General features: G+C 49.5%; 1 protein-coding gene and 1 pseudogene across 1 annotated transcript in view; both read right to left on the bottom strand.

Annotated features, from left to right (window-relative positions):
• Nucleotides 1–4,760, bottom strand: part of LOC113263530 (60S ribosomal protein L9-like) — a 34,356-nt pseudogene extending 29,596 nt beyond the window's left edge.
• The window catches only part of PDE8A (phosphodiesterase 8A), a 156,651-nt gene extending 146,576 nt beyond the window's left edge, over nt 1–10,075 (bottom strand). Inside the window, exon 1 of the mRNA XM_026510535.4 lies at nt 9,437–10,075. Within this exon, the coding sequence (XP_026366320.1) occupies nt 9,437–9,646 (210 nt within the window). The 5' untranslated portion in view covers nt 9,647–10,075. The remainder of the gene's footprint in view (nt 1–9,436) is intronic.
• Between the last annotated feature and the right edge of the window lie 7,667 nt (nt 10,076–17,742).

Here is a 17,742-nt window from a genome sequence, read left to right as displayed (position 1 = left end):
CACATGGGCTCTCTCTCTCCAGTAAATAAAATCTATTTAAAAATTAAAAATAAATAAATAAAAAACTCTCACCTCTTTAGTCTGGCTTTTGCCCCATGCTGTTGTAGTGAACCTATAAGTGGTCACTGCAAACTTGGGCAAGTCATTTGATGCCTTTAAGTTTTTGCTTCTTTAGGCCTTCAATAGGGACAATAAAATCCCTCCTTCCTACCTCACAGGAGTTTGGGGAACATCAAATAAGATGATGTATAAAAACAGCGCTTGGTAAACTGTGGAGTGCTATACGAATGATGACACGTTATCACAGTCCTCCCAAGCTGGTAAACCCCAACCTCTGAGTCGCCCTCCACTGCCCTCGCCCCTCACTCCCCAAGTCTGATATGTCCCCTAGTCTGCCAGCTCTTCCTTCACTCATTCCCTCCTTTCCCAAACCACCACACTACATTACCTATACCTGATTTTACCCTATGCCTGAACCACAGCCACCACCCCCTGGGTAGTGCCCCACCTCTAGCTTTTCCTCACCCCGGCCTCTCTCGGCAATTTCTTCCTAAAACTTAATCTTCATAAAATAGGTTAACCCTGTAACTACCCTGCTGAAAATGAAAAGCCTTTGGGAGTTGTATAGGTTTACAGGATGGACTTCACGAACTCCCCCCGCCCCCGCTTTCAGGCCCTCCCTCTTACCTGTGGTCAGGTTCCCCAAATTCTGCACAACAAGCCAACACCGCCCACCTCCATGTACATCCCCCTATTCGCTACCTATCCAGGTCCTCCCAGTCTTCCCTAGGCGGGGGCGAGGGGTTTAACCTGCATCTTATGACCAATCCAGACCCGGCTCCTGCCTGTTCTCTAAACACGCTCTCCATCCCTCAGGTGCTAGCCTCACTTCCAGCTCAGAGGCCTGCCCCACCTCTCCAGGGAGAACTACTTGTGCCCTGAGGGCAGGGCCTGGCATTGTCCTCCTACATCCTCTAAACTAGGCTCTGAAAATTAACCTGTTAATCATTTTAGTACTTAAAAAGAAAACTTTCTTTGCCTAACTGAATTTCATAATTACTTCTTTGGTTTTCTGTGTAGCTGTAATACCTATGTGTATATTCTATTTACTCATAATACACTGTTTAGCTATTATGCTTTAAAAAGTTATACTTTGTAAATTCTTCTGTAACTTTCTCTCAACATTGTTTTTGAAATTGATCTATGTTGACACCTGAAGCTATAACCCATTCATTTTCAAAGTTATGAAGTATCCCTTTTCAATATATTTGAATATATCACAACTTATTTATTCACTATATTGCTGATAGATATTGGAGTTTAATAAAAAGGTTGCTATTAGAAGCAATGCTGTTATGAGCATTCTTGTACATGTTTCTAGTTCACATGTGTAAGCATTTCTAAAGGTGAAACTGCTAGGTCATAGGGTCACACGTTCAACTATACCTGGTAATGACAATGGTTCTCCCGAGGATGAATACTTCTACCTACAGTGTTGAAGACTGCCTCAAATACTGTCAAGCTTTTAAATGTTTGCGATCGTGGGTGTAAAATGTTATTTCATAGTGGCTTTAATTTGCATTTCCCCAATGAGGTCTTTTCATGTGTTTATTAGCCATTTGGTTTCCTCTTAAATAACAGGCCAGTCTGTGTTTTTCAACTGGGCTGTCTTTTTCTTAATTGACATGCAGGCATTCTACATATATTCTGGATACTAATTCTTCATTGGTATTACGTGTTACAAATTTTTTCTTCCAGACTATGGTTTTCCTTCCTTTTCACTCTCCTTTGATGAGAAGTACTTTATTTTAAGGTAGTTGAATTTGTCAACCTTTTCCTTTATGGCAAATGGTTTGTGTAACTTGTTTAATAAGCCCTTCCTTACCCAGAGGTCATGAAAGGATTTATATTTCCTTTTAAGAAAAAAGTGTTATAAACTTCAAAAAGGAAGCTACATAAGCGATCAATAAGCACATAAATAGTACTCAAAATTATTAGCCATTGAGGAAATGCAAGTCAAAACCACAATGAGAAACCACTACACATCCACCAGGATGGCTAAAATTAGGAAACTGATAACACCAAACAGGGGCAAGGATGTGGAGCCACTGAGCTTTTATTATACATTGTTGGCAGGAGTGTGAAATTGTAGAACCGTGTCAGAAAAGGTCAGGCAGTGTCTTAAAAAGCTAAACATACACCTATCCTGTGATCCAGCAACTCTGCTTGGTATTTCCCGAAGAGAAATGAAAGCATATGTCCACAAAATAATTTACACTAGGATATTCATAGCAGCTTTATTATTAATAGCCCAAAATTAGAAAGAGCCCTGTTGTTATCCATCAACAAAAGAATGAAGAAGTGGACTGGGATCTAGTCATAACAACAGAATACTACTTAGCAAGAAAAAACATGCAACAAGTGTGTGTAACATAGATGAATCATGGAAATACTGTGCTGAGTTCAAGGAGCCTTATACAAAAAATACATATTTTTAAGATCCTATTGATATGAAGCCTAGAATAGGCAAAAATAATTTATAATGTATAAAAATATAACAGTGGTTGCTGGCAGATGGGGTTAGGCATGGGGAAGGAGCATAGAGAACTTTCCGCTGGGGGACGGTAATATTCTGTATCTTAGCAGAGATTTGCACTTAGTATATACATCTTTCAAACAAAAAGGAAACAAATTTTGAACTCTAGTAAGTGACAGGTATACTGAAGTGTTCAGGAGTTAAATACACTGATGTCTGGAACTTTGAAATTCATGCAAAAACAAAACGCTGTGATGGACAATGGGATAGAAAGAGGTGATAAAGCACATAGGGGAAAATGTTAACTGCAAATCTAGGTGGGAGGTAGATGGGTACACATTCTTTCAACTTCATGCTTGAAATTTTTCACAATATTAGAGAAAAGACAAAAACATTTTCAGAAGGAAGAGACTGGCTTTAAAAAAATAAGCGGATATATTTGAGCAAAGTTTGCCTTTGAGAGAGGTGATGGAAAGAGAACCTCAATCCTTACACATGCTAGTGCTTGGAGTTTGCAAAAACGCTTTACAAAGATCATTTTAAGTGATCCTACCAAAACCTGGGTATTCTAGTCTCATTTTACACTTGAGAAAACTCGGGATCGGAATTTGCCAAATATCACACAGCCAGTGCCTGGTGGAGCTGGACCTAACACGAAGGTCCCTGGCTCTTCTGTGGTCTTTCAAACACACCTCACTAGGGAGTTACCATCCTCCCCAAACAACTGAGGGCAACGTGCAAACTGCTGATGTGCCACTACCCCCTTGGGCTGTCCCACCAGCAGAGTGCGAGGAGCGAAGTGGCTCCTGTCCTTAGCAGCACATGAGGGAGAGACACAAGCAGACAGTAAAGAAGCATGAATTCAACCGACCCATTCAGCACAAAAGCACTGGCAAGCCCCAGTCCCCGAGTTCTTTGAGGCCATCTTCAAAGTTTAGGGAAATCTGTGACATCCTTCCTGTCTGTGTCGATGGACAAACTGCATATGATGCCTGTAGCTAAGAAACTGCAATACAAAACTTGTCAAAACCCTTCTCTGACAAGATACTCCACCACTCTTCTTACCAGAGCAGAACACAAGTAGAACAGAAGGAGGGGGCCCAGGAACATTGCTCAACCCTAACACGGCCAGAATTGAAGGCAAAAGCTTTAGCAATCACCCCACACATTAATCACTGGCTTCAGGGTATTTTGGCTTTTTGTGAAAGCACATACAACACACCCCAACAGTTTTTGTTAAATTTAAACAAGGTGAGATAGCCTTAGAGACTGGTGCATTTATCCAAACATTCACAGAGTGTGCTAGCCGCTTTGGGAAATGTAAGGAATCTAGGACATAGTCCTTGTCCTCAAGAGGCCTATAATCCCACAGGAGGCTCAAGTCAGACCTCCTAGGCCTGCAAGGGCTACAGGGGAAGATCCTAAGAGCTGAGAAAAGAGAGTGCAAGTACAACCAGGGGTTCAAGAAACATTTCGACTGGGCCTTGAAGATGCACAAATGCAGAGCTGGGGGCAAGGAGTGCTGTGCTCTGGGCAAAGCTGATGCGATGAACTACCCCAAGGGGGCTCCTGGTTAAGGAAGGCTACCTGAAGCCTGGGCAGGAGGAAGGGAGAGTCAAAAGGACTCCCGAGGGAGGCCTGCCAACTCATGTCCGAGAGCAAAGAGAACAAATGAGAGGGCCTCACGGAGGCCTCAGGTCCCTGGGGCAGGGCCAAATATGGCCTCGACCCTCACAAACTTGGGAACCTAAAGCAGGGCTGGAACCAATTTCCCCAGCAAATCATGACTTAAAATCCTGATAATGTGGATTCACATTCACCTGCGCAAAACCCAGGTGGACCTGTGACATCTGCAACCTAGCAGAAAGCCAGAGGATGGGAAATGCAGTGGAGATAGGGAGTTAACAGAGAACAGCCCAGGAGCAATGGGTTTGAACACCGCCCTAACTGCAGGAGTGTGGGTGAGTTTCTAACCTACAGCGCCTTATCTGCAAAATGGAAATGACACCAGTCATCTCACAGGGTTGTAAGGATTTCATGAGATAACATCTGCAAGACATTCAGCAGAGTGCCTGCGACATCAAAAGCATCCAAGAAATGGTGGATATTATAATATGAATAGTCTGCACTCCAGGAACTTGAGTCCAGCACCTCCTACCACCTCACAGCGCTGAGAAACCAGGCTGAAGCCGTTGACCTTGGACAAGACCAAGGGATTACTCATGTTCTAAGCAACTTCGCCCTCTCTTCTTTGATTTTTAATTTTAATTTTTAAAAAGTTCTGTCCCTTAAGGCATTTTAGGTTATTCTGAGACATCTGCCTCACCCTGTAGACTCACATCATGAAACTTCCCCTATTAAAGAGCCCATCCCAAATGGGCAAGCTGTATAAAGGGGAAAAAAAAAAAAACAACACAGTGTCATAAGCCGTTTCACAGGGAACGTTTGTGTCAGAAGGAACCATAGGCCTCATTCCAACCCTCCCTTCAGCAAGGGGGTCTGGACTAGCCCAGCACAGGTCTGTGCTGATGGAGTTGTGACAGTCAGAACATCTACCTTAAAAACCACACCTCATGCTAAGGTGGTAATGATATTAAGCACTAAAACAATATAGAATAGAAACGCAAAGTATTTTATATATATAATAAGAATTGAAGAAAATGGAAAAGCAATATCTACAGAGATAGATTATAGTCACATATTTCAGGAACACAAAGTTAGGTCTCATTTTGTCAACTACACTTTCAGAAGGAAACTTTCAATAATTCCATAATCTACTCAGAGTCAATGACCCCTAGTGGGGATAAAAAATCAGGCAGGTCACACAGAGAAATTTGCTTTAGGTAAGGAAAATATAAAAATTTGATTAACCCACTTTGTACATTAAGAGCAGGCAAGAAATTTTATTCCATAGCTAAGAAACACCAAGAAACCACTAAACTTTGGGGGACATTAAGCTGGTTAGTTTGGCCAGTTTTGAGGAGGAAAGGAAGAAGAGGAAGGTGGTAAAAAAAAAATATATATATATATATATATATATATACATACACACACACACACACACACACCCCTATATATGAGAAAATTGGGGGAAGGAGAAGAGGACACAAGTGAAGACCAGTGACAGGATTAAGAGTGGGCATGAGTGGATTCTGAACGCTCAGGCCAGGAACCCTCAGTGAGAGGTCGGTGTGTGGCCCGCTATTACCTGTCACCTGTTGCACACTGCCCACCCAGCTGCATGAACCCTTCTTCGGACGGAAATCTACTCTGTTCGCCACCGTAGAACTCTATTATTCCCCGGTATAAATGCTCTGAAAGGGCAATAACTAGAAATCTCCACAAAACCACATCTAAATTCTCCAGCCTCCACTCAGGTTAAACTGGTTTCTCTTTCCTTTCAATGGGCTGGGTGGATTTTCCACTTCACCAGCCTGGTTCACACAATTCTCTAATTCGACAGATGTCTGTGGAAGGCCCACTATGTGGGGGGATACAGCACTGAACAAAACAGATGTGAGTGCCACCCTCACAGAGCTATTTAATGACAAATTGGGGGGGGGGGGAGAATCACAGCAGTGCACTGGGTGTTTGCAAAAAGGGGAGGGGGGCACAGGCTCTCCTCTGACACTCCTGCCTCCACATGCAAATCTTTCAAGGGCAACTCAAGTCCTAGCTAAGGAAAGGGAAGACCAAGTAAATCCAGACTGACAAGCAAATATTGAAATGTTACAGTTAAAGCTCAAGCTGATTAAAAACAAAACTGTAAGTGTTCAGACTGAACACAGTATTCATTATCTGCAACCACACAGACTATAACTCCTGAAATAAACAGAACATCTTTAGTAACACTTAAATTTAAGTTCATATAAGATGACCCAGCCTAACGTATGACAAGATCCTGAAGTACCTTTGGAATCATTAAGAAGCAAATTGCGTTTATTGTGTTCTACTGTTAAGTATATTTCTTGTACTTTGAATATTGGCATCTCATGTTAGGTATCATGTCCTAACATGTGGCCTAAGATATAACTCTATAAAAAGGCTCTATAATCGAACAAGCTTAGGAAATGCTGTACACTCAAAACGCCATTTGGAGATTCACAGAGAATTTTAAGAAATTAAGTTTTCTGGCAAATCCTGCATAAAAGAAATCTGCCGATTTTAGTCTGAGCCAGTATTTCCCAAACTTATTTTGACATGGCTCCTTTTTTAATTTAATACTTATTAACAGTCAACAAGTTGCTTCAGGGAACACATGCAGGATACACTATGGTACAGGGGACACACGACTTAATTAATCTGAAAATGCAATTATCAATCTCCCAAGCATTTTGATGAACTAGTGTTTTCTATATGTCCTACTGAAATACAAAAACTTCCCTCAATGAATTTTTTTGAAATCCATTCAGTGATATGCTAATTTACTGTTTAAGAAAAAAATTTTAATTTTTTAACCATTTTATTTATTTGAGAGAGAGCAGGGGCAGAGGGAGAAGCAGACTCCCCACTGAGCAGGGAGCCCTGGGATCATGACCTAAGCGAAGGCAGATGCTTAACTGAGCCACCCAGGCGCCCCAAGAAGAAATAATTTTTAATAAACTAAAATTGGATCTTGGCATATTAATATAAAGGAATTCAAATTAATTGTATAATAATTTGATTTTGCCAAATCACTGGAAGTTGATCTTCTCTAAATATATATTTTTAGATTTCTAGAACGTATCTGATAATTTCAAAAGATTCATTCCCTTGGGGTGCCTGGCTGGCTCAGCTGGTGGAGCACGCAGCTCTTGATCTCGGGGTTGTGAGTTCGAGCCCCACACTGGGTATACAGATTACTTAAAAATAAAATATTTTTTAAAAAATAAAGATTTTTTCCCTTAAAGTAAAAATAAACTAAAAAACATGCTGATATTTACCTCTGCCCTATTACCTGAAATGCCTACATACAAATATCTGTAACTGAGATGCGGTATCAACATGTACAGTTTGTGACTAACAAACATTTCTGCGGTTGTGGTGTTGTTACTTATAATTTGACTCCTCCTCTGGAAATACTAATATTACCTTAAAGCCTATATTGGAGGTTTTATGGACTAAAACTTCAGAGCCTGAAAAGTTTCATCGTTCAGTTAACAATAAAGAGCCTAATTCAGCAAACATTTATTCAGCAGCTACTATATGCATGCCAATGGATTAAGCACTGTAAATGATGAACGTATTTTTCTGGGCCCCAACTCAGGACAATGGTCTGACGATAGGACAGAATATGTAAGACTCTTAAGAACCCAGGGGCTCTACAGACACTGTGGATAGCAGAACAAGCGGCTGCACTGGAGAGGCTTATAAGACACAGAGTTGAATTTTAGGACACCTGCACCACCCCAAAAAGGCAAGACACAGGGCCTCTTTCTAAAAAGGCTAATTTAGTGACCTAAAAGTTCATTATTAGTTAATGCAAGATAACCAGTATTAGATGTGGGTCAAAAACCTGAAAGCTGTTAACACTTCCATATTCAACTTCACAGGTGTAATGTTTTCTAAGCCAATTACGGAGGCTTAATGTAGAAGCACCACACCGACATTAGGAGCAGCTGGGGTTCACAGCCACAGGTTTCTTCAAGAATCTATAGAAGGAATCCAACTTCTGATACTCAGAACAAAGTTAGATTTTCACCTAGGGAATTGGAGGGGTGGGGAAGTCACTTCATCTAGTTATGCAACACTGAAAGCGACTTTTCACTTTCATATAGAAAAAGCCTCATGGACGACTGCCAGAAATTTAACTCAGAAAGTGACCAAACGGTATCAAACTTGGGAGGTCTAGCAATCCCCAGCAAGCCAGAAAATCCAAACAATTTTGCAAATGACTTTTTAAAAAGCAGCAGCAATGAGAGGGATAATCAACTATCTGAGGCCATGCACACCAAAATTTCTTTTCTAGTTTAATGAAACATAAACGCATGAATTCCAGTTCTACAATTTCAAATCAGAGAACTGGAAAGCTGTTGCTGTGCGCCTTAATGAACATCTCCCCCCCCCCCGCCGCCGCCTTTTTCATTATCTTTCCTTTAGGAAATCTTAACGAAGACTAAGCCCAGAAACTTTGACAAAACATAAGCCAAGGCGATGCGCGCTGGAGAAGACACACAATTGTGAAAAAGCAGTCACGACATGTCCCAGACTCCTTAATAAAAAATTAACTTTGTTCTGAATGCTTCAAAAATCGCGTTTCTGATAGTATTTTCTCATTACGTAGGCTTTAAACACAACACGTATGGTAATAACCGTGAACCTCAAACACATGTGCAATGAAGCAGAGCTGATGTTGCTTCAGATTACGTTTTAATAGTCCCAGAGAAACTGGGAAATTGCAACTGCATGCATGTGCAAAGCTGACAGAGGGAAAACAAAACAGGGTGGTAGGATCCAGCGCCGCGGCTTCCCGGGGCTAGCCGCCCTTCCCTTTCCATCACTAGAACCCAAAGAACAAAGTTCACGCCGATTTAACGTTTCGGGGGCGCGCCACAATATCCGGGGGTTCCCCGCTCTTGGGTAGGGAAATGACTCGAGCGCCACGGGCAAGTTCACAGAGGGGCCCCGCCATCCGAGACGTCGGATGGGTCCCGGGAACGGACGCTGCGGCTCGGAGGGCGTCCTGCTCGCAACCGTACCGAGGAGGGTCCGAGGACGCGCGGCTCCGGCTTCCCCAGGGCCGCTGCCCCGGCAAGCGGGCGCTGGCTCCCCGTCAAAGTCACCCAAAGCCGGGCGAGAGGGCACCGCCGCCCGGGAGGGAGCCCCGCCCGGCCCCTACGGGAAAGTTGCCGCCCGGCCCGGCCCGAGTTTCGCCGCGGACCTCAAGCCCGGAGCCCCAGCCGCCCGCCCGGCGCCCCTTACCTTCCTGCCGCTGCCGTCGCGAGGCTCGGACTCCGCGAGGCCGGCGCCGCGGGCCCCGGGCGAGGCGGTGGTCTTCTGGCCGGGTGGGAGGCGCGGCCCGGCGGGCGGTGGCGGCGGCGGCGCGGCGGCGCCCGGCGCGTCCTCGGCCTCCTTGCCGCCGTGGTACACCGCCCGGCCCTCGGAAATGTGGATGCTCGGGGCGCAGCCCATGCTGGCGGCGGCGCGGCGGACACGCTGGCGGGCAGCCGCGATCCGGTCAGCAAACGGCCCGCCCGGCGCCTCGGGGCCGCCGCGGGCGCCGTGTCATCGCCGCCTGGGCGGGCGGCGGCGGCGAGCGCGGGTCTCGCGTCAGGAAGTGCGGCCGCCCCTTTTATCGCGGTGCGGGCGCGGCGGCGGCGGCGCTGGGGAGGGGGCGCTGGGGCGGGCGGCGCGCCGCGGCCGCCCCTCCGAACATGCCCTTCCTGAGGCGGGAGCCGCCGGCCGCCTCCCTCACATCTCCGCGCTCGCCTGGCCGCGCCGCGCTTCCGGGGAATTTCGGGGGAGGAGATTTGCGCTCTCCCAACCCGGGAGCGGGGGAGTCCGCGCCGCGCGAGCGACGCCGCCCTGAACGCGGGGCGGCGCGACCCCCGGGGGAGGTGCGCTCCCCGCCGCGCCCGCCGCCGCCTCCCCGGGCCCGCAGCCCGCGCCGCTCCGCCTGCTGGGCCGCCGCCCCGCAAAGAAACGCCCCTGGCCCGAGCGCCGGCGGCAGGGAAGGCTGGCCTAGACGCTCCTGCCGTTGAGGGGTGGGGGTCGAAGGATGCCCGTCGGGGCGGCGAGGCCGCAGCCTGCCGAGTGGGGACGGAGCCGCGGGCTCAGGCCGGGTCTCGGGCCGCGCCGTCGAGAAACGCTGAAGCGGCTGCGCTCACCGGGGAGCTGCCGGCGGCGCGGCTCCGGCTCCGTGCTCCGGGCCGGGTCTTGCCGGCAGCACGCCGCGCCCAGCCCCCAGCGGTGACCTCCAGCGGGTGCTGGCGTCAATGCAAAGCAGCTGGGGCGCCCGCCGCCACCTCCCGGCGCCGCCGGAGACTGGGCATGCGCGGCCCCGCTGCGGGGAGGAGGGAATGGACTCGCCCAGGGACACACAGCCACCTCGGGCCCGAGGCCCCAAAAATCCGGACCGTTGGTTCGAATCCCGGCTCCGTAATTTAGCAGCTGCGTGACTTGGGTCATGTCACTAGCGCTGCGCCTTGGACCTCTCATTCATTAACGAGGCCGGCGGACCTCCGTTTGGGGTGGTGGCCGGAGGGCAAGGAAGCCTCCCGCACCCCGGGTCCCGGGCTGGTGGGGTCCAGGCGTTATCCCCAGGGCCGCAGTGCCCCGTGCGCTCCCTCGCGCGCCACGACGTGGAACGCCAACGCCAGACTGCCCAGGCGACCCGGCGGCCGCTGCACTGGAAAACCACGTTTTCGAGGCAGGCGGGGGTCGCCGTCCTCTCACCTGGCGCCCGGTACCCCAAAGTCTCCTTGCTTGCGGGCACAACGCGGCGTCCGCCGTGCACAGTGGGGCCTGTGAGGCTGCCAGACGCGTTGTCAGAACCGCACTCCCCCCCCCACACACACACACCAGCAGCTCGCTGTGTGACCTTGGGCGAGTCTCGTAACCTCTCTGTGCCTGAGGCTCCAGCCCCAGTCGTGTGGAGGACGACGCCCCTGGGTGTCCATCGCACACCCCCCGAGCGGCCCACCTCGGGCCTGCCCCCACTCCCGCCCTTCTTGCGACTCCCGGTCCGGGGAGACCCCGGCGAGGCCGATCCCTTCCTTTCCTCTCCAGCCGTCCACACCTTTCCTAACGCGGCCCTGCAGCGACCCTGAGATGCCGCCGCTTGCGCCTCGGGCCGGCTACTGTGAAGCCCCGGAGGCGAACTTCGGACTGGAGTCCCTGCCCTGGCGCTGGGAGTGCGGCCCAGGCTCAGGTGCCGGGTCCCCTGCGCGGCGCGAGCGCCAGAACGCTAGGGAACCCAAGATCCGCAGCCCCGGCGCCCCTCCCGCCGCAGTCTTCCGGGCCGAGGTGCCCACCGGGCGGTTTCCCGTCGGCTGCTGAGCAGTAAGGCAGGGTAACCCGAGAGCGGCTTGGTGCTGTTAGCCCTCTTTACTAGACGAGCCGGCCCAAACCACAGGCACGTGACTCCATTATCAAGTTTAAGCACGTTAAGCAGTAATTGTATTTATGCTTCCCTACCTTATAAAAGTACCACCGGCTCAATGAAGATGTCTTGAAAGACACAGGAAAAGATTCTTATTATCACCCGTTATTCCACCTAAATTGTGGAGTGTTTACTGCCTTTGTTCTGCAGATTTTAGAAGGTAATTTCCAGGGCAGAATCTGGACCCTTCTAAAGAGTTATTCAAGAAGAAAACGCTTTGAACCATCAGAATGCACGAAAGTCTATCGCGTGCCCTCTGTCCTCTCCGCCTGGCCAAGAAGTCAGGCCTTGATGACTCTGGGTACTGACCTTGCCTTCTCCAGCTCCAGGCTGTTCCAACCCTCCCTAGTCCCTCCCTTCACAGGGAGCACCTCCGTGTCCTGGCCTTCCTTGAAAATCCTTGAGCCCTGAGCTAATGAGGGGGTGGGGTTGCTTTTCCCTGCCCCCACCCTGCTGGCTCCCCGGGCTGCCTGTGCCTTGGCAAGCTGGTCATTTAGCCTCTTTGTTCCCAGAGTCCTGCTAGGGAGTAGTGTTCACTGACTTCCAGCTCTGCAATTTGGAGAACCTAGACTTAGAGACCCTAAAGCTAAAAAGGATGCAGGGGCAGACAGAAAAGGAGTCATCTGTCTACTTCTGGGGTCACAGAAAGCAAACCTCTCTCTCTTTTTTCCACACTCGGGAACTCATTCTGGGATGCTTCAAGCCCCTGACATCAATTCCACTCTGCCCCCACCTTCCCCAGCCATAACCTGAACCCCGAGGTCCCTGAACACTTCACCCTATGAAACCCATTCTGCCAGGCCTCGGTGACAGTGGACAGAAAAGGGACACATCGACCCTTGAAGTAACCCAAGTTACTTCAAGTTAAGTGAAGTAACCCAAACTTCACTGTCATGTGCCACCCATTAGTTCACCCAGGCCTCCCAGGCCCCTACAAAGAATCCCACTGCTTGAAAGTGTCTGAGGAGCTCATGAACAATCCCCGGCCCGCCGGAGGACAGGCACTCCCCACCATGCCGGCCATGTGGACGCCTCAATGTCCACGTGCGATAGAACACGCTCCACCACGCCCAATCCATTCCACCCAGTGTGCTCCCCCCATCACCCAGGCAGAGCTGCGGGACCCCCACAAGGCTCAGCCTTGTAGCTAAATGTCTACTTCAGTTCTTACTCCTAGGGTCAGCATAAGGTCAGTGCGGCTGGGAAAGGAGACAAACCAACAGGTAGATGCCTGGGCCCAGCCTCTCCCACTACCATGGTCATTCCCAGGAGACCCCGCGGTGCTCACAGCCCACTTCCCTGCCCCTCTGCCCATTAGAGACATGAGGGTGTGGGTTCCTGCACAGTTTTGTTTATCTAACATCAGAATCTCCTCGGTTTCCACACCGCTTCCACTAAAGCTGATCCTTCCTAAGCCAGGTCTCCTTCCTGCTTTACTGCCTTTTGCACCCAGAAGTCAGCCCTTCAAAGACTGTGCCTACGGGACCCAGACCTCTGCTCCTCCCCTCGCCTTCCCCATTGAACTGGGCTGGAAGTGGCACAAGGGACAGAGGAAGGAATGTCTGAACTCCAGCACTGCCCTATGTCGTCTTCCAGGGCTGCTTTCCTCCATTATAAATCCAGGATTCCTGACATCTATCTCACTGAGATTAAAGATGCAAGCCGATGTCACATGCACAGAACTACTGAGCCGTGTGCCTTCCTTAGCTCACCGCCTTCTTCCAGGGCCATTCAACACCACCTTCCTCCAGGCCCACCCCAGCCTGCTGGAAACCTCTGGAGGGCATGAAATCACCATGAGGATCAACACCCTACAAATCTGTGCATCAGACTTCATCACGTTAATTTCTCTTTCAAAACTTTGTATCATGTGACTTTTTAAAAATGTCATTTTAAAATTACACATTCTATAATTTACACATGAATACATGCTGGGAAAATAGTTTTAAAAAATCAAATGAAGCAGGAGTACATAAAGTGTGCAGAGGCAAAGGAAAGTCCCCCCCCTTCCTTCCCTCTTGCTAACAGTTTGGACCATATGCTTCCAGACCTGTTTCTATGTTAAATATATTACACACACACACACACACACACACACACACACACACGCAGAGCTGTTACGGTGTCACAAACAGAGCTGCAGTGGATAATATCCTTGAATATCTTTCTCTGTAGGATGGACTCCTAAAAGTTGAATTGCTTGGTCAAAAGGTATGTCCCGCCCTATGCCAGCTCCAGAAGGGATGAAAAGATAGAAAGAGGGCGCATGGGTGGCTCAGTTGGTTAAGGGTCTGCCTTCGGCTCAGGTCATGATCTTGGGGTCCTGGGATCGAGTCCTGCATTGGGCTCCCTGCTCAGCAGGGAGTCTGCTTCTCCCTCTTCCCCTCCCCCTCCCCTGCTCATGCTCAGTCTTGCATGCTCTCGCTCTCAAATAAATAAAATTCAAAAAAGAAAAGGAAAGAAAAACAGAATGAAAGAGCCGAGTCAGGGACAAAGATTGAGAAGAGGAACTCCCTGGATACCCCCTGTGCTTCTGAATAAGGGGGGCACCCAGCCAGCCCCAGATGCAAGGCCTCTCCTGGACATCTTCTCCGGACTCACAGGCCTCCTTATCTTTCTCTCTCCTGGTACTCCCACACCTTCAGTAAGGTATATTTTATTATTCCAGCCTTTCTCAGATAAGGGAGAAACTGAGTGACCACTCTTAGGCCAGAAGGGTAAGGAGCGCCCCCTAGAGGCTAGAATAGCAGGGGAATAAATCCCTAGGACACTGTTCTCTACCACCAGAATGCAGGTGTGCACCTGCATTTCTCTCCTCTATTTGGCTCCAGACCTTGGTACTTGTAGTTCACCTAGAGTCGGGGATTAATAACCCAATGTTGACTCCCTTCCTCAAAATGACCTGGAATCTCAGACTTCTTCATTTCCAACAAAGTGCTCTGTCCCCAGTACCCATATGCCCCCACCCTTTCCCCCCAGGCACAGGGGTCAGATCCTTTCCCGCCAATTGGATAAAGTCCAGAGTTCTTAGCACTGCCAAATTTGATTGTAAGTATCAGAAACCCAACTCCACGTAGCTTAGCAAAAGTAGATAATTATTGGTTAATTTCCTCAAAAGACAGGAAGGGCAAGGGGAGCTCAGCATCAGAAACACAGATAAAACAGACCCAGACGCCCCTAGGACTGTCTCTTGATCCTGACACCTTGACCTTCCCGACCAGGTTTGCCGGGACGCTGAAGCCATGGCTTGGGAGCCCTGGCTTCCGTTTTCACGACCCCATGACTACCCCGTTGGTTTCCACCGCACCATGAAAGTTTCTTGTGCCAAGTTCCTAATATGGAGTGTCCCAGGGGTCGGTCCCTGCTCCCGGGGCTGGCTTCAGGGGCATGACATCTGTGGGTCACAGGGCCCCAAGCTTAGAAAGGCCCCCACTCTTGGTTTAATGCTAAGCTATCACCATCATAATACCTGTTGAACAAAGAGCTCCACATTTTCATTTTGCACTGGGCCCCACAAATTCTGTAGCTGGTCCTCTCTACCGCTTCTAAAAAGTGCACTTTTGGGCTGCCTGGGTGGCTCAGTCTGTTAGGCGTCCAGCTCTTGGTTTCCATCAGGCTGTGATCTCAGGGACTTGGGTTGGAGCCCCATGCACCCCGCTCAGCAGGGAGTCTGCTTCTCCCCCTCTCCCTCTGCCCCTCCCCCTGCACTGTCTCTCTCTCAAATAAATAAATCTCTTTTTTAAAACAGTGCACTTTTCCGGTGTGTGTAGGGGAGAGAAGCATGGGGGAGTGTGTGGAAGAATCTGGTGCCCCAGGAGAAATTCACCGGCTTTGCTCCTGCAGCTCACGTTGTCACGTTGGAGTGACCGTCCTCGCCTGCCACTGCTCTGGACCCAGGGCACACCACCTTCCCCACCGCTCCCTTGGCTCAGGCCTGGGCCCTGTGGGTGGGACAGTCCTCAGAGACCATCTCCTCAGGAAGCGGGCATGCAGAGGGTCAGCTGACAGCAGAGGTCACTCAGCCGGATGGTGCACAGCTAGGATCCCCAAGGTCCTCCAGCCCCGGGTCTTTCCCTGGGTGGGGGGGGGGGCAGGGGGTACTCAGCCCAACCCATCCAGCCTCCCCACTGCCGCCCTGTGGGTCTCAGCCAAATTCTACCTAAAAAGCATTTGGCTTCTGGGGCTGAGATGGCTGTTGGTCACCCCTCCCTGAGGGGAGGAGTAGGGGAGGAGCAGGGCCACAGGCTCTCCTGGCCTAGTATCAAGACGTCCCTGAGATGGGACCTGTGACAGCGGTGACAACTGCCACCTGACTGTGTTAGGCTCTTGCTACGCACCTCATGTGAGCACCTCGTGAGCTCACTTGCTCCTCATAGCAACCCCGTAAAGTGGTTCCTGTTACCCCGCCGGCTCCTCCACGCTGCCCCATTTTTAAGATAAAGACACCACGGTTTTTTAGAACCAGGGCTGATGCAGGTCTTTAATAAAACCCAATACCTGTCCTTTATAAAGAGTCTTTTAAAAATGGAAAGATGCTTCTTTAATATAATAAAGTGCATGTATTTCCAGCCAAGAGCTTTCAGGATACTTAATAGTGAAGCACTGAAGAACTTCCCAGGGCTGGGACTTAGTGGGTCTGCTTCTAAAGAGTGTCCTAAGACCAAGAAGTCCTTGCCTTGAGCATAACTAATGGAATCGAAGGGCAGCAAGCATGGCTGCTGTTACCCAATGCCGACTAGATGTTCTCGAAGTGCAGTGAGACATGACTTACAAATTAGAGAACAGACACTGGGCCTGGAGCTAACATTTATCATTAATAGCAGGTAATACAGCTTCTGTCCAAGATACTTAGAAATCAATTCAAAAAATACTAAGATAAAAGGTTTCTCCAAAGTAGCCAGATTCAAAGTAAAGCAGCAGTGCCCTAGACTATCAACGACCACTTCGACGACACAATGACAAAAATTGCACTAAGCGACAGGTACTGGGGTGGCCCTTATATGGAACCAAATCTCCCAGACCTCACCTGGATCACCACGGTAGTCAGAACCACATTTTGCTGGCTTTTCCCGCTCTACCAATGCAGGCCTTCGGCCTCCTACAAAGGTTCATCCAGTGACCTCTGGGAGTGTCTGCAGGCGGTCTGAGGTGAGGTCGTGAGGTCACCCCATCATTATCCCTGTCTCTGGGGCCCTGGCAGACCTCTGGTGCTGGGAAGCTGAGACCCAGAGTCCTCAGGGTGCTGAAGGGCTTTGGGCTCCAGGCAAGTGGGGGAAGGCACACTTCCAGGTTGACCACCATGTCTCAGTTCACCCAAGACCCTCCCAGTTTTAACACTGAAAGTCCTGCATCCTGGGAAACCCCCAGTCCCAGGCAAACCAGGCTGGTTGGTAACCCTGCATGTCCTTCACACATACACACACACACACACACACACACACACACACACACGATGTGTCACATTGTTTCCTAGGCCCTGAAGCCACACTGTCTGTGCCCTGCATCTCCCAGAGTTTATGTCTGGGCCAGGAGCCCTTCCAACTTCAGTCCACAGACTTTCTCTTGGGTATTCAGACACATGCCCACCCTGGGCAGAAGGGACAGACACCAGAGCCCTGTGGCTTCCCCTCTTCTCCTCCCTCACACAGCACACGTGCTCCTTTCCTCTCCTTCCACCATTCTGCCACAGTTTAGGCTAAACCCGAGCTCACACTACATGGAGATATCCCCATCTAAATCTCCCCAAAGCCCTGCGAGGCTGGCATTATCATTGTTGCGTTATTGGAAAGGAAATGGAGGCTCAGAGAGGTTAAGTAACTTGTCCCAGGTCACACAGATAGCAGACGGCACAACCAGATTTCAAACTCTGCCCTGTCTGACACCAAAGGCCAACTTGTCCCTCCTGGACAAGAGTTTCCACGAAAATAAAGTCAGCTAATAACAAGTTACATACGGGAAACTGAGGAGCCAAACATCACTGACGCTTGAGAAGCAGAAAGTGAAATATGATATTCCCCAGAGCAACTGGGGGCTGCTCCATTCCCAGGATAAATGTGAGGCTAAGTGCAAAGCGGCACACTGGTTACCGAAAGTATTTGGGGCTTTTTACATGTCAGCCGCAATGATC

The sequence above is a fragment of the Ursus arctos genome, unplaced genomic scaffold, assembly GCF_023065955.2.
Source record: "Ursus arctos isolate Adak ecotype North America unplaced genomic scaffold, UrsArc2.0 scaffold_28, whole genome shotgun sequence".
In the NCBI taxonomy this organism is placed as follows: domain Eukaryota; kingdom Metazoa; phylum Chordata; class Mammalia; order Carnivora; family Ursidae; genus Ursus; species Ursus arctos.
Note: the sequence above shows the minus strand (reverse complement) of the source record. Positions and strands in the feature narration are given on the sequence as shown.